The 18,644-nt window shown below is 32.8% G+C and overlaps 1 protein-coding gene across 2 annotated transcripts in view; it reads left to right on the plus strand.

Moving 5' to 3' along the window:
* Positions 1-11,108, plus strand: part of LOC136988895 (cytochrome P450 3A24-like) — a 31,816-nt gene extending 20,708 nt beyond the window's left edge. For both annotated transcript variants that reach the window (XM_067286903.1, XM_067286904.1), the window contains exons 7-14: positions 182-327; positions 2,673-2,785; positions 6,346-6,463; positions 6,552-6,712; positions 7,603-7,691; positions 8,771-8,914; positions 8,994-9,156; positions 10,878-11,108. In XM_067286903.1, coding sequence (XP_067143004.1) covers positions 182-327; positions 2,673-2,785; positions 6,346-6,463; positions 6,552-6,712; positions 7,603-7,691; positions 8,771-8,914; positions 8,994-9,156; positions 10,878-10,955 — 1,012 coding nt within the window. In that variant the 3' untranslated portion in view covers positions 10,956-11,108. The remainder of the gene's footprint in view (positions 1-181; positions 328-2,672; positions 2,786-6,345; positions 6,464-6,551; positions 6,713-7,602; positions 7,692-8,770; positions 8,915-8,993; positions 9,157-10,877) is intronic.
* The last annotated feature ends 7,536 nt before the right edge of the window (positions 11,109-18,644 follow it).

Raw genomic sequence — 18,644 nt, forward strand, 5'->3', positions numbered from 1 at the left:
TTCTTTTTGGCATATTACTAATAGGACTATAAACATAAATTAATTAATTTATTACTAAAAGACGATATATTTGTACTACAAGTCAAATAACATAAATGTAATACATTTTTTTTAAAGTATGAAATAAATAATAATTTATTTTTACATATCACAATGCACAGTACGATTTGATTATTTTCAGTTTTTTGAGTACTTATCCTATTGATGTAATCGCTTCCACTGCATTTGGAACGAAACTGAATTCTTTAGATGATCCAAATAACGAATTTGTTACTAAAGCACGACAGGCATCTAATACAGATGCTTCTCTTCGTCTTACTCTTTTCTGTAAGTCAAGTTTATTAAATTACGTTTTATAAAAATTCATTAATTTATTAAATGTTCAGAAATTAATTTCGATAACATAATTAAAAGAATTTTTGTTTTATATTAATGTTTGTTAAAACTTTAATAAAATAATTACATAAATTGTAAGTAATTAGAGGTATTGCATTCTGTCGCAATAAGAAAGTCACATTTCAATATAATCCCTATTTCTATCCGCTTTTTATTATAGCAAAATTTTGAAATAACTCAATAATAATGAAACCAACACAGAAAATTTCTTCTTCTTCATCTTCGCCTTTTCCCATGTCTATATGGGGTCGGCGTTTCCTTCACCAATACGTTTCTTTTATTTCTTCCTATCATGGGCTTCTTCTTTCTTAAGTCCCCTCTGATTCAGGTCTTTCTTTACCGTATCTTCCCAACGCAGCCTTGATCTTCCTCTCTTTCTCTTTCCTTTTACCTCCAGTTTGCTGACCCTCTTTCCAACATAATCTTCATTTCTACATTCTACGTGGCCAAACCACCTCAACCCGCATTCTTGCATCTTCCTGCTTAAGGGACCCATCTTAACAGAGCTTCTAATAAAATCGTTTCTTATTCTATTCATGTTTGACACTCCACACATTCATCTCAACATTCTCCTCTCCGCCATCTCCATGTTTCTCTCTTGGGTTCTCGTAATTGCCCATGTCTTTGCCACATACAAAATTGCAGGCCTAACAACCGATTTTTACAATTTACCTTTTAGTTTGTATCTAATTTTCTTGTCATATCGCTCAACTTTCTCCAGTTCATCCATCCACATTGAATTCTATGCTGCACCTCCGATTTCAATCCTCCTCCCATTTTGACAAATGTCCCAAGATATTTAAAACTTGGAACCAAAGGGAGCGGCACGTTTTGGATTTTAATATTGCACTCGTCCTTGCCATTCAGAGTCATATAAGCTGTTTTAATTCTGCTAATCCCCGTGTTTTTTCTTCCAAAATTTTCCTCCAATCTTCCAGTTTCTTCTCAGTCTTGGTTTGGAGAGGTTCACACAGCACAATATCATCCGCAAGCAGCATACTCCACGGAGCCTCACACTTCACGTCACACACCAACACGTCTATTATCAGGTCAAACAGATAAAGGCTAAGGATCGATTTCTGAAGTAAACCAACATTAACTGAGGACCCTTCTGTAGTGCCCACACTAATCGTAACTTGAGTCTCCGTTCCCTCGTACATTTCCTTGACGAGTCTAAAGTATTTTTCTAGAACATCTCTCTCAAACATCTCCATACCTCTTTCTTTGGTATCCTATCATCCGCCTTTTCTAAATCTATAAACACCATGTACAAATCTTCCTGCATTTCCCTGTGCCTTTCTATCAGCTGTTTCAAAGCAAAGATAGCATCAGTCGTACTCCTTCCCGGAATAAAGCCAAATTGTTCCTATCCAATCTTAGATTCCTGTCTAATCCTTCTTTCTACAATTTTCTCCTAAATCTTCGCAGTATGGGACAATAACGTTACAGTTCTACAGTTTCCGCAATCCTCTACATCCCCTTTACCTTTAAAAATTGGCACAAGAATACTCTTCCTCTATTCATCTGGAATCTTCTCATGCTGCTGCCAGAGTTTCTTCACAAAGTCCCAGAGGATATCAATCCCCTCCTTATCCAAACCTTTCCAAGCCTCAACCGGAATCTGATCAGCGCCTATTGATTTCCCCATCTTCATTTCCCTAAGCACCCATTTCACTTCTTCTCTACTAATATCTTGCGCCACTCCATCATTTGCATCTCGTATAAAGTTCTTGGGTATTCCTCATTCAATCAATTCCTAAAATATACTTTCCATCTTTCCTCGACTCTTTTGTAATTTTTTAATACTACTCCTGTATCATATTTAATAAGTTTAATAGAGGTAAAATATTTTGATGCCTTATCTCTTGGCAATTCTCATCAGCTGCCTTTCTCCGCCTTTTCTTTAGAAAACTTTATATGCCTATTTAGTTACCTTACTGTCCTTAATCGTACTTTATTATAAGATTGTCTACGTGGACTCAACAAGAAAAACTACTAAAGGTGATAAAATAAAGATTTTTTGAGTTTTCTAATTATGAACTCCTCCTTGTGTTTATAACCATACACCAAAGTCCTATTAATACGTTAAGTCCACCTAGACAATTTTGTAATAAACTTTATATGCCTCTTCTAAAGCCTTTGCTTTCGCAATAGCCACCGCCTTCTTAGTCATTTTATTTCATAAAATTTAATATAGCTTAATGTACTGTACGTAAAACTTATATACTAAAATACACGATTCGTGTGAAATAAAGTTGATTTTTAATTTATTTTAGTTTTATTTCCGAAGATAATAGCATTTTTTAAAGTAGATGTTTTTGGTGGTGCGTTCGACTTTTTTCAAGAATTTGCTTTGCATGTTGTTAAACGACGCGAAGAAGAAAAAACGGTAGGTCTTCTTTCTAACTTTTAAATCCAGATTCAATTTTACTAGTTTTATTCATATTAGTAACATGTTTTGTTTTTAAAATTGTCATAATCTACTATAAATTACATTTTCAATTATAATTATTTATTATACAGTGTCACAACTGGAATCAAAACTCTGGCTCAGAGAATACTGTGTACTGTACATCGAAAAAAGAAAAATGTCACATAAGTGAATAGACATTCTTGGTCTCAAATAAAAAGTTCAGTTAGCTGATTGGCATGCATAATTACACAGTAATTAAACAATGCTGACAATAGAGTATAGAAAAGGACGAATACAGAGCATAATAAAAAACAATTTGTTCGGATATGTATTATACAAAACAGCTCTCTGGATTAGAATTTATCCTTCTGCAGGAACGTTCTAATAAACGCTTTCACGATCGAAAAACTGACTACAATCCGTGGCAGTTAATTAGAAATTAACAAAGAATCCATAATTATCATTCCATTGTGACACTTTTTAGCAATAGCGTTTTCCATTTCCTAAAATAACTTCACGAGGTTTAGATGGGAGTGTAAAATGACTAACACTCTAGATCAGCGTTTCTCAAACTATTGGTCGCATTAAAATTTTAATACGTTGAGAAATGACACTACCTTCCGCAGAGGTACAGAACTTTTAATACTTATATCACTGAAATATTCTCTAAGAACTAGCAACAATAGATGCATCTCTTAAGTTCTGAAAAATTTTAACGACTTCTTTCTTTATATATTAGGTTGGGGAAAAAGAAATCCATTATTTTGTTGCTAGATGGCTGTAGTGATATATATCTCGTAAAGTATTGATCAAACAAGTTCAGACTTGTGCTCACTGGAAAAGTGACATTTTATACTAAAAAAAATTCTGTTACAGTTTTTTGATTGGTCGATTTAGTTGTGAGTTATAAGGTGTAAAAGATGGAAGTTACCAAAGAGAAAATTTGGTATGTTTTACAATTTTGCTTTGATGAAGGCGAAAATGCAATCCAGGCAGCTGAAATTGTGAATGATGTTTATGGTCCCGATACTGTCACAGCCAATTATGCACAATTTTAGTTTCGTCGATTCTATTCTGGTAATTTCGATGTTAAAGATGCACCTCGCATAGGTAGGCCCGTCATTAAAAATGTCAATAGAATCATGGAAATGATTGAAATGGGCAAGCATGTTAGCAGTTGTAGCATCACCCAGGAGCTAAAGATTGACCACAAAACAGTTTTAAACTATCTGCTTAAAGCTGGATTCAAAAAGAAGCTTGATGTTTGGGTGCCACACGAATTGACGCAAAAAACATGATGGATCGAATTTTCATCTGCAAAGCCTTGGCCAAATGGAACAAAATCGACCCATTTCTTAAATGGATGGTGACTGGGGATGAGAAATGAGTCACATATGACAATATTGTGTGAAAACGAGCGTGGTCAAAGCGCAGTGAAGCGGCTCAAAATGGTGGCCAAACCAGGAATAATGGCCAGGAAGGATTTGCTGTGCATTTGGTGGGACTGTAAAGGAATCATCTACTATGAGCTGCTTCCATATGGTCAAACATTAAATTCGGACCTCTACTGTCAACAATTAAACCATTGGAAGCTAGCAATTGATCAGAAGCGGCCAGAATTGGCCAACAGGAGAAGTGTTGTTTTTCATCAGGACAACGCCACGTCACACACGTCTATAGGGACTTGCCAGAAACTCTGGGAGCTTAGTTGGGAAGTTTTGATGCATCCACCTTATAGTGCGGACCTGGCACCAAGCAATTACCATCTTTTTTTATCATTGCAAAACTTCCTTAGTGATAAAAAATTGGCGTCAAGAGAAGATCACGAAAATCGCTTAGTTGAGTTTTTTGCCAATAGGGACCAGGGCTTCTATGAGAGAGGCATTATGAAGTTACCTTTAAAATGTCAACAAATTATAAAACAAAACGGTGAATATTTGACCTAAATCGGACAATCCGAACCACGTCATTCTCTTAAGTACAGAAAAATTTTAACGACTTCTTTCTTTATAATTATTGTTGTCATTTAGTAATAAAATTAAGATTATAGAATATGTGTATATGAGATGATTTTTGTTTTCAAATTTGCATAACATCAAAATAGATATTTTATGTAAGGTCGTAATCATAATGCCATTTAAGTTGCAATGCATTTTGAAAATATTTTCTTGTTTATTCAAACTTTTAACTTTTTGTCAAATATAACATTAAATTATAAAAATAAGTAACGGATGGATTTTGGCACACGTGGATCAATAAATAATTTTTAAAGAATTTTTTTTCTATACAAATGAATTCGACGAAATCTTACAATTTGAAGAGTACATTTAAAGAAGGGTTCATTAAGTTTATAAAACAAACTTGTAACATTTCTCAAAGTAAAATAGAATACTGAATAGTCTTGAATTTTTATTAGTTAAATTTGAATAATAAAAACTGAAATTGATGTAAGTTATTTGTTACAAATCGAAATTGGCTCGAACCGCTCCTAATAGAAATGTAATCACGTAGAAGTTATTATCAATACTTCATGATTTTATTTCGTTATATACTGTACATTAAAGCCAGTTTAACAGGTTTTTTAAATTTTATATTAAGAATATTTGGATGGCAGAACCATTACAAACAAATACATTGGGTCGCGTGAGCAAAAAGTTTGAGAAACGCTGCTGTAGATTATGTCCCAGTAAAGTTCAGATGGTACCTTCCAATTTCCGTATTTGTAGTCCATCAAAAAGAACACCTTACGACTCCTGGAATTCAGTTTAAATCCGTTCATTGACGATTATTCACAATATAATATACAGCAATATCTCTTGCTTGCTTCTAACAACATACTCTTAGGCTAGACTTGTTTCTCTCAACACGGTCTTTGGCTAGGCTCCCCGTTCCAACAGTCGCGTTGCTTTATATATATGTTTAGTTTCGTTGGCCGATCAATCAAGAGTTGAGTTGAGCTTCCTATCAGATTCGCCCGGTTGGCATACTTGTCTCGACTTGTCCAGGATGATTCGCCAACCATCTCTTCCAGAAAACGTGTCCGAAGAGTGAAAACTTGACTTATTTTGTCACCACTCGAAACCTCCTTGAAGTCCCCAAGATTATATCAGATGACTTAACTCTGCCGCGTTGCGAAAAGAGACGTTATCTGAAACGAATATCGTCAATTGTATATTTTCTTCTTCCAGTTTCGGACATAGTTCATTTAGAAACACCCGCGACAAGTGAGCTTTGCACGAAAAGTTTTGTTTTTTTCCATAGAGCAAAATATAGCAGACCATTTCTACTCATAGTGGCCGACACAACTGCACGTTAAACAATAATTACTAGAGTGATTATAGTTTTACGCGGAGTTGATTTTTGATTAGCGTGGCCATATTTTTGTTGCATGGTAGATTGGCACCCAATTTGTCCAAGAAAAGAACATTTGCTATATATGCAAATATTTGTATATGTTTAAGTACTATGAATGTTAAACACAAACTTTGGATATTAAATATAAATGCATTTATATATTTTACTTTCATTTTACTCAGAAAGCCAACGATTTTCTTCAATTATTAATGGATGCTCAGAAAGGCACCTTAGAAATTTCCTCAGAAGATTCTAAAGAAACAGAAGAATCGAATTACAAAATGTTACCAAAACATAAAAGTATGTTACTAATTGTATCTCTATATTCGTACATCTGTGCTCTATGTGCGTTATTGAAATAAAATAATAAGTATTAAATTAATTACAGCTATGAGTGTGGATGAAATGCTGGCTCAATGTATGTTATTCCTTTTTGCCGGAAGTGAAACAACTATCAATACTTTAGCGATTTTTATGTATCACATGGCTTTGAATCCTGAATGTCAAAACAAGTTAATCGAAGAAATAGACGAAGTTAGTAGGAATAATGTAAGTGAAGTTATTGAAATTATACATTATAAATAATTACTTAATGATCTATATATTTAATAAATACAATTTTCTTGATTATAAGAAATTTTGGTTTCATTTTGCATTAAAACTTATTAATAATAAATTGTGTTAGCAAAATAATTTCCTACACTGAGAATAATATGAGAAAATAGTTGCCTAAAGTATTTAGTGTTTGGAAAGTTTATCCTGAAGCTAAAATAAAAAAGTTAGAAATTTGCATAATCAAGTTTGGAAGATTATAGTAATGTACTGTACGAGTAATTTCAAAAATTTGTAGATAGAGTATATTTTCAAGTTTTTACTTGAAAATATAATGAAACTAGCAAAGAAAAGTAATCTTTAATTTCACAAATAAAAATACGCTCGCTAAACATGTGATGTTGCGATTCTAATCTTTTGTCTATTTTCCTTATCATGCCGTCTGACGTCTTAAAGTGGTAATTTTCGGGAAAAAGTTTTGAATTAAAACTTTTGTCAGAAAATAGTGAACTTGTGAAATATTATAATGAGAAATTGGATTGTTTTTCATTATAATGGAAATGTTGAATAAAATATATTTTCATATGATGAAACTGTCATTAATGATTTATACATTTATTTTCATTTTGAAATTAAATCGTTTAGGGTCAAATAAAAATATAGCATTTCAATTTAACTTTACTATTTCTTTTCAAAATGGAATTTTAATATTGTTTTATTTTAAATTTGTTTTATAAAGAAATATCAGTTTGTATTTAAAATTAAAATTTAATTTAATTGAAATTTAGTCTTATTTCAACCTACTTTCATATCTGTTTTAAAATGTCATAAGCATAAATAATTATCATTATTCCTGAACCAACTAATTATATTTTTGAATTTTATAGAAAGAAATTAACTTTGATGTACTTTTTAAAATGCAATATATGGACGCTGCTGTCAACGAATCGGTCAGAATGGAACCAATTGGAATACAGTAAGATAACATGAAATAATGAAATAGTTATATGTAGTAATATTTAGGTACAGGCAGTGCCGTAACTAGGGCGGTGCCAGCGGTGCCTAGGCACAGGGGGCAGACCCTAGTGTGGGGCGCAGAAATGACCTGGACCAAGTTTTGGGTCATAGTTTTGGGACGTACTTACAGAAGCTCGCACCGGGCGCATAAAAGGCTAGTTACGGCGCTGGGTACAGGTACTAAACATTCAGCAGAACTGTTAATGTTTTCCGGATATTTATATGTTAGTACAATATTTTAAACAAAACAATATGTTGCACAAGTCATGGATTGCATTGTAGATAAAATTTCCAGAACGTGAGAATCACCAGTAACATTCACTGATAATAGCGGAAATATGAATTTTGAATGTTCCTAGCTGGAAAAGTCATTACAGCATCATGCTTTATTAAGATCGCATACAACAAATTCTAAACACACTTTCGTGACATTACTAATAGTAGTCAATTAATTTTATATTTTACAGAAGTGTCAGTAACATTATAAAACATGTGCTCAACTTGTTTTGTTAAAAAACAAGATAAATTGCAGCACATTTTTAGAAATATTTCAGAGAAATACATTAAAAATTTAGTTTTTATTGTAAATTTTTCCAATAATCTTTTTTCTTTGTATTATTGCCATACATTGTTAACGCAACGTTTATAGTAATGTTTGCAGTTATAATGTAAATGTACAGTACATGTTATTGCATGTATCGCAACTGTGTATTAATAATCATACTAACTGTTCAGTGATCAGAAAGTGATATTAAGTATTAGTAACATATTATGCCTAAAAAATTTCAGCGCCCTGTAAGCACTAAGAAAGTCTTTAATCAAACCATTGTGTGTTCAGCCAATAGAACAATGTTGTGGCCGGGTGATGAGGGATCGGGCATGTCATATCCAGAATGGACCACAATGGCCTGATATGTGAATTTCATTTGAAAACTACAATATTGTGATATAGATTTTTGAAAATTATTATTATTAAAATCAAGAGATTACAGTTTATAAATTTAATATTTCATAGAATAAATTAAATTAATTTTACAGATTAATGAGAGAATGCACAGAAGAATATGAACTATCGGAAATAGGCTTTAAGATCCCTAAAGGAATGACTATAGCTATTCCTATTTATTCAATGCATCACGACAAAGAATTTTATCCAAATCCAGAAAAATTCGATCCAGAAAGGTAATTCTATAATTATTTTATATAACTGTTGTTCATATATGAATCTCTACAAATTAATATTTAAAAAACACTATTGTAGATTTCTGCCCGAGAATCGACATTCTATTTTACCGTATACTTATCTGCCGTTTGGAGAAGGACCGAGAAATTGCATTGGCATGCGATTCGCCATTATGGTAGTAAAAATGTTTATTTTCCATTTGTTCCGTGACTTTCGAGTCCATGCTACGGAAGAAACAAAGGTATATATTTATCTTTAAACTTTTATCGTTTAACAACAATAAAAAATTATTTGTACAATCGTTGTCTGTAAAGGCCAAAGATTCTATCTTCAAAATGAAAACAAAATTGAAAATTAAGTTTTGCACATTGCACCATGGCTAATAGTATCATTTATCGATACTGCTCAATACCGATCATAAAAATAGAAAACGTTTTTCACACCAGATATTGGGCAGTATACATAAATAAGGTATGATCGCATGTGCGCAATGTTTTTGGAGATATATTTTGCCTTTGGGGGTAGAGTTGTATCAGTTATACAACTATTGAGCGTAGCTCTTACTAACTCCGAAAGTATTTTGTCTGTGATCGAAGTTGAAAGTAATCGCACGTCCACTAAACATGACTTTTGCAAATGTGAGTAAACTCTGCAAGGCCTTGTGGTGACAAAACAGAAATTTTAAAATTCGATGTATGGGCTGAGTTATTCGGGGTAAAATTTCTTGATCTAAACTATGGTTGTAAACTCGTCGCTCGCTATATGTCAATTGACTTCATGATGGCTGTAAATTTACATTGATCTCAACGACAACTTTTTATTTTGATCTTTACCGCGAGCATTTAGCATGCACGTAGTCGTGACGAAATTAAGTGTTTTGAAAAGTCCACACTTGTGTCCTTCGACCATATATATATATATATATATATATATATATATATGTGTGTGTTTCAACCGGTCGCTGGAGTTGGTAGGCAGCCGGCTGGAAATACGCGTGTTTTAAACGTTTTTTTTTTTTAGCATTTTTGCCGATTATGACGTTGGACACGCACGTTTCCCGTATCTGTTGGTTTTAAACTTTTAGATAGAACGTTAGAAGCATATCATCAAATTTGTGTTTTTGTGTCAAGCCAAAACAGAAAAATCTATGCTGCGTAGATCGATTTTCTTTTCCTAGAAAATATCTACTGTAATTTAAATTTTAGTAAGTTTTTTAAAATTAGAATTAAATTTGCATAGTTTACAGTCTAAATCACTAGATAATATTTACTAATCCTATAACATAATTCAGATGAGTTAATAATAATAATAATAATAAGTGCAGAGTCCAAACGGTTAGGAATTGAAAGATGAAATTTGGTACACAATTAGGACATGCCATGAAAACGCACACTAACAAGTAAGAAGGGATTTTTGGAAATTGACTAAAAAGGCTAAGTGTTACCCTGAATTGCTCGGCTTTTACTGTACTATTTTGTTTAGATGCGTTTTTTGCGTTTTTGCGGGAAATCAAACATAATTTTAGACCCATATAAAAATTCTTTAATTATTCTCGGAAGAGGGAGACCTAATTCTTGCACCCGTGAAAACGGGTAAGATCGGCTATATAACTATGAATGTTGTCTTACGTAAGGGTTTATCACATCGAATGACCGTCTAACACAGTTTAAAAATTCTTTATTTCTCTACTGTACACAATTTAAAGAATTTTTAAAATGTGTTAGATTGGGCACTTGGTGTGATAAACTCGTGTGTAAGATAACCTTTGTAAATATAAATAAAATACTATAATATGATCTAGAAGGGTTAGAAGTAGGAAATAATCTAATAATCTTAATCTTTGCTGTTCTTATTTTTTTTATTTATTTATTTTTTATTTGCCCGAGCAACGCCGGGTTCATCTGCTAGTATTATTATATTTTAATTATCTTCAATGTTTTACTAATTTTTTTTTTTATGAAGAAACCTTTGGAATTTTTTCGAGGCCAAGGTTTAATTCAACCGAAGAAAGTAATCGTGGAGTTAGAAAGAAGAAAATAAATTTGTAATTTCGTAAAAATTTTCGATAAAAGTTTAATCTATAAGCTGAAAATATTTTGTATAAAATTTTTTGATAATGTAACGATTATCAGGTTAATTGCATATGTAATTTCATTTTATAAAATAACAATAAATTTTATTTAATTATAATGATTTTGAAGAAATTTTTTATTGTTTTTACTATAATTAAAATATACAATATGTTTATTTTTCTGCATTTATTAAAATAGATTAAATAAGTAATTCTTCAAAACACTCCAGTACGGAATATATATTAAAAAACGGTAATTTTAATATTCTAAAATTTAGAATATTTAAAAGCCATCCGATTAAACTACTTAAACTAAATGAAAAGTAACGAGCAACTATTTATTGTGTCATTGCTATAATGCCGGGCAGTAATTTTTAATTTATTTAATTTAAAATAGTGATGGATTTTAGTAATGTCTGCTCCTGTGCAACATGCTTTTCCTTTTAACAATAGTCATGGCGTTCTATTTAGACCGGAAGTTCATAGTTATATATAGTTGATTGGGACCTCCTCTAAATTTTCTATATCTGATCTCGACTTCTATCTATCTAACATTGTTCTCCAAATTAAGGAAGAACAGACAGCCATACAGTCAGACAGACGCCGGTGGGAAGTTGTGGATCTGCAATTCGAAAATTTCAGCGTAAAAATATTTTTATTTTCAAAATTTAAATTTATGCTCTTAGAAAACGAATGCTATTTCTACTCTTCCTTACATTTAGCATAATGACAAACAGATGCTATTAACTATCTATTCATATAAATCATAAGTATTATTCATGAAGTTTACTTCTGTTACCAATGAAATGTGATCAACAAATATTGGTGAAGGGATCAGATATTTTATTTAGAATAAGTTTGAAAAATTTTACGAATATTCAAACAAAAAAATTCAACAACGAATAAATAAGTATGAAATAATTGCGAAATACAGATATGTGACGATTTTCAATCGAAAACTTTTAAAGTTTCAATTGTTCATAGAGTATTATGTTACTGCAGTGAATACTCTAAGAAAAATTTTTACAATCAAATCAAAGAAAAATCCAATATTTTTTAAAATTATTATGAATTTGATAAAATATTTCTATTTTCATTTTAAATAAAATTAGCTGAAATGCTCGCTTTCCTAGAGAAAACAATGCATCAAGAAAAAGTAATAAACTGAAAATAAAAATGCACGCATATAAAATTTAGATACAGAAAACGCAATTGTACTTGTAAAGAAAAATAATTATAATAAAGCCGAACAAAACGAATTTTTGATCGCCATTTACTTAAACTACATTCTACAGCCTGAAGATTCAGCTTTTCTCTGTTTATACTCGATCTGACATAACGATTTGAACGATTTACTATTTTCCGGGCCACTTTAAAAAGGAACTTGGACTACATTTTCAGGATTCTGCTTTACTTTTTATAAAAACTATCTTGTAACAGCACGTGTCCGATGAGATTCTCACCAGACACGTGCTGTTTACATTCACAATTATATTATTAATTAATTAATAATATAATTGTGAAAGTAAACAGATCCAGAATACAGATCTTTATTAATTAACGAAAATAAAGATCTGTATACGTAGCCGAATTTCGTTTCTTAATAAATTACATTAGTTACGTGGCAATTGGTATATTTTACAGAAATATGCTATTCTCGAATAATTCGAAGTCACGATTATGTTTTCCCCTGAACTTCAAACTAACGAGGATTTTCTGTATTTGTTAATAATCTTTAATTATTCGAAAAATATAATTTATCGCTGAATAATTAATATCAATATAAATTACATAATTATACTTCACTTATTATCTATAACTATTTTGAATTTCTTGTCTATATATATAATCGAGACGAGTTAATAATAATAATAATAATAATAATAATAATAATAATAATAACTCTCCCGTGGTCACCACCTGGTCGTGGTGGGAGAGCCCAGTAATTTTACTGATCCATAGGGCAATGCAGGCTGGAGCATAAGCTCCTGGTAGGGACACCCATGCCAGTAAGGTCTATGGGGAGAAATGAAGCTAAGAGTGACCACGCCCACATTCTGTGGAGATATTCATCATGGTAATAACTAGATCAAAGTGTGATACCGGCTCGGACGTCGCCCGGGTTAACAAGGTCCGCGTTCGTGGGTTAGGCAGAGGCTCACGTTCGAAAAATAGGTCACAGTCTCCCTTGGTTACCGGTGGCGAAAGCAGCACCGGCCCAAGCATGGCTACTGCAATGCCCTCAACAGATGTGAGGAACCAACCCAGCCTTGGTGTTTCTGTGGCAATGCATCCACAGACCACAAAGGCTGGAAAACCACGCCAACGGATGAAATGGACAGTAGAAATGAACGAGTTTATCATCCGTACTTATTACACCATCACAAAACTCGAAACAAACATGACAGCATACAGACAACAACTACACCATAGATTCACACAACAGTATCCTCATCTCACTGTCACCGAACAAAGGGTTGTTGATCAAAAAAGAACAATTATACACAACAACCTTATTCCACAAACAACACTTGAACTTATCAAACAACAGGTTGCTGATCAAATACATCAACAGACAGAAACATCTAACATTAATGAAGATCATGTAACCTGTCAGGATAATCCAGCAACAAGCATTGATAATAACACACATACAACAATTACCACTAATGATACTACAGACACTTCCTCATCCATCACTGATAACATAGACTTGGATTTAGTTAATACGCTCTCACTTATATTTCAGGAAACACTCACTAAATATACAGGTACAGATCCCACACAACGACCACGAATACCAAAAATCAACACGTCAAAGGAAGTAGGAAAAACACTAAATTATGTAAACACTCACTTACTACCACACTACATTCATTCAATTTCTACACTCGCAGACATTCATACATTAGTTTATGCTGGGGCAGTCACAGTAGTGACACATCATGGACTGAAAGTACAATCACAGACAAATACACAGAAAACACAATTCTATCACAAACCTGCCTGGCAGAGAAGAATAGAAACACAAATAAATGACATTAGACAGCAATTAGGCAGGCTAACACAATACACTAAAAACAACATAACACCCAAATTAAGGAAACAGCTCAAAAACATTTTCAAGAAAATAAAAACACACACAAAACATGAACATCACAACACACGCATTACAGAATACATTGATACACTAAAACAAAAACTTGCTGCCAAAGCACGTAGACTCAAACGATACAAAACATGTACACTACGAAAACAACAAAATAAATTATTTACAAACAATGAAAAACTCTTTTACAGACAAATTAATAACAAAGCAAACACTGATACACAGCACAGTGGCACACCAACAGAAGAAGAACTCACAACATATTGGTCTTCTCTTTGGTCCAGTGCTGTCACGCACAATGCTGATGCAGGCTGGATCGAGGAGGAGAACAGAAACTTGCACAACATACCAACTATGCCCTGTGTTGAAATAAACATACATGATTTCCAATACACTGTTAACAGAACACACAACTGGAAGACACCTGGTGTAGACAACATTCACAATTTCTGGTACAAAAAGTTTACATCACTGCACCAGGAACTAGCTAAACATCTAACACACATCATCATCAATCCACAAGACATGCCAAATTTTCTTACTCAGGGCATCACCTACATGAAACCTAAAAACAACAATACCACAGACCCCACACAATACAGACCAATTACATGTCTTCCAACACTCTACAAATTATTGACATCCTGTATCGCAAACAAAATATACAAACATATTGAAGAACACGACATTCTAACAGAACAACAAAAAGGTTGTCGTAGAAACCACAGGGGATGCAAAGAACAGTTACTCATAGATTCAGTCATTCTACGGCAAGCACACAGACAACACAGAAACATACACATGGCATATATAGACTACAGAAAAGCATTCGACAGTGTTCCACACAGTTGGCTGCTACATATCCTACACATGTACAAAATACATCCATCACTCATTGCATTCTTTCAAAACACTATGCAGCACTGGAGAACAACACTACATCTCAGGGTTCATAACACTTTCATACAAACAAACCAAATTTTTATTAGGCGAGGAATTTTTCAAGGAGATTCCTTGAGTCCTCTCTGGTTCTGCCTAGCCTTGAATCCATTATCCAACATGTTAAACAACACGCAATATGGTTACAATATCAGGCATGAAAAAACAACACAGTATACACTGTCACATCTCATGTACATGGATGACATAAAACTTTATGCATCCACACAAAAACAACTTCATCAACTCCTACAAATCACACATTCATACACCAAGGACATACAAATGGAATTTGGCCTAGATAAATGCAAAACACTTCACATAGAAAAAAGGAATCCTGAAGAAAGAAGATTTTGCACTTGGAAATGGAGACGTTATTGAATCCATGGAAGAGGGCGAGTTCTACAAGTATTTAGGATTCCAACAGGCCAAACTAACAGAACATACGCAAATAAAGCAAAGATTAATTAAAGAATACCAAAGTAGGTTAAATGCTATTCTCAGAACACAATTAAATGCAAAACACACAGTTAAAGCAATAAACACATATGTCATCCCGGTACTCACATATTCTTTTGGAGTTATACATTGGACTCACACAGATCTTGAGCATCTCCAAAGGAAAACAAGAACAACACTTACTAAGCATAAACAACATCATCCTAAATCCGCCACAGAAAGATTAACCCTTCCACGTAAAGATGGCGGACGTGGCCTGATTGACATAGTTAACCTTCACTACAAACAAATACAGTCACTGCGAGAGTTTTTCTACAAAAAACAAGAAACATCACAATTACATAAAGCAGTAACTCTAGCAGATTCAAATAACACACCATTAAACTTACACTCACATCATATGGACACAACGCAACATATAAAAAGCACAGACACCATTAAGCAATCGTGGGCTCGAAAGGCACTCCATGGCAGGCATCCTTATGATCTGGCCCAGGATTTTGTTGACAAAACTGCGTCAAACAGCTGGTTAGCTCGGGGATGCCTCTTTGGGGAGACGGAAGGATTCATGATTGCCATACAGGATCAGGTCATAAATACTAAAAACTACAGAAAACACATACTCAAAGATGCAACAGTCACAAATGACACATGCAGAAAATGTCACGTCATGCCAGAAACTATACAACACATCACCTCTGGTTGCAAGCTCTTGGCACAAACAGATTATTTACACAGACATAATCAAGTAGCAAATATAATACACCAAGAGCTTGCAAAGAAACACAAATTAGTAGACATCCACGAACCATACTACAAATACATTCCACAGACAGTATTGGAAAACAACACGCACAAAATGTACTACGACAGAGCCATAATCACAGATAAAACAATTTACCACAACAGACCAGACATCACACTCATTGACAAACACAATAAAATCACATACATTATAGACATATCCATTCCAAACACTCACAATATACAAAACGCATGCACTGAAAAAATTAGCAAGTACACAGAACTCGCCCAGGAAATAAGGCATCTGTGGAGGATGGATAGGGTGCTTATTGTACCTGTTGTTCTCTCCTCTACAGGTGTCATACCACACATACTACACAAAAGCCTGGGCACATTGGAATTGAATAGAAACACATACATCACACTGCAGAAAGCCACTATATTGAATACATGTCATATTGTGAGAAAATTCCTGAATACAGACACACACACTGATACACTTCTTTAATTTCTGTTTTGGTTACTATGCCTTGACTCTGGTCCGGCATAGTACACAGCCACCGGTGTTAACCGAGTATATCTCACTTAACCCAACATAATAATAATAATAATAATCAGTGCAGAGCCCAAACGGTTAGGAGTTGAAAGTTGAAATTTGGTACACGTTAGGGTACGTCACGAGAACGCACACTAAAAAGGGATTTCTCGAAATTCCTTCCCATGGGGGAGAGGGACAGGATTAAGTCTTCTATATACATTATGGAGACGAGTTGATAATAATAAAAATCAGCGCAGAGCCCAAACGGTTAGGAGTTGAAAGTTGAAATTTGATACACAGTTAGGGTACCAAATTTAAGTACCAAAGTGTTAAGTAACAATGATAGTGTGAAGTAACAATGGAAGTGTCATCAATGGAAGTGTTAAGTAACAATGGAGAACAAGAGAAAGCGACATGCAAGATTTACGGGCTCTGGAAAAAAAGAAAAAAGGAAAAGAGTAATATGTTAGAACACATTCAATTTTCAAATTTAAACAGATTAGTTCGGTTTTACTCGACCTTTCTTCTTTAGAACATTCGATGAAAATCGAACAATATAATCAGAACACATCGTGAAAATCGAACAATATTAGAACATTCGATTTTCAAATTCGACCTTTCTTAATAATACTTAGTTCGTTGATGAAATTACTCTTTTTCTTTTGTGACTATAACGTAATAATCTTAATTTTCGCTATCGTTACTTTTGCCCAAGCAACGCCGGGCCTACCTGCTAGTTCAAATATAATTGTACTATTTTTACGTTTCCACAGTGAAAATAACAATATCGAAGTTTTTTAAAGTGCTAAAATTTAAATTTTCTACATAGAATTTAATTTTAATAATATATATGTTATTAAAATACAAATTTTATGTTTTTCTCGCTCAGGTTTATAATATTTTAAATATAATATTCAATTTAATTTTTTCAATCAATGGAATTATTTTCAAAATAAAAATACAGTAATTTCATTGAAATTTGAAGAAATTTGTTGATAAATGTCATCAGTGATTTTTTCAAAGTTGCTGAGAATTTCTCCGCACACTCTTCAATCATATAAACTATCTGAAAATATTTAAACGTAGTGTATAAAATTTAACTAGTTTGAAAGCATAAGAAGCGTTCAATTTGAATATATAACAGATGTTCAATTAATGAACGAAAAAGTTAAATTAATCTGCAAAGAATCGGTGAAATCCATTTAACTTTGAAATTCTTTTCTCATTAAAATTGGTAACATTTATTTTCAAAATTAAAAAAATTCAATAAATAAATAAATAAAATCTTTCTATGGTTCTAATCAAATGAATTTACTTTTCTCATTTTTTTGCTACTGAATGTTGGACTCACTATGCATAGTTCTCTTCCTATCTTCATCTTCTAGAACAAACAACATTTTGTCTAATAATGGGTTTATTTTCTACAAAATATTTATTGTTATTATAGGTAAAAAATAATAATAAAGTAATGTAATAGTTTTTTTATTCTATAAGATATTGTATTGCACCGAAAGAAATAATGATAAATAAAATGAAAAATAACTTATATTTAGCTAGAAATATCAGCATTTTGGTAAATGAATTGTAGTTGATAATGTAATGTAGCTGTAACGACCACCGCTAAAAAAAAATTTAGTAATAAAAATAAAATTTATTTCGTTCAAAAGTTTATGCATAAAATAGTTTTTCTCCCCAACACTCATTTAAGTTGATTCTGAAAACAAATATTAATGTACGTTTATCAAGCTTTATTATTTGCATAGAAATTTATATAATTATGGAACATCGTAAAAAATCATTTAAAATTCGTTTCCTAGATGGCAGTGTTACGTTGACCTGAGGGATCTAATTACACAGGAAGTCCGACAA

The sequence above is a fragment of the Centruroides vittatus genome, unplaced genomic scaffold (assembly GCF_030686945.1).
Source record: "Centruroides vittatus isolate TY-2023 unplaced genomic scaffold, ASM3068694v2 scaffold_386, whole genome shotgun sequence".
Classification (NCBI taxonomy): Eukaryota; Metazoa; Arthropoda; class Arachnida; order Scorpiones; family Buthidae; genus Centruroides; species Centruroides vittatus.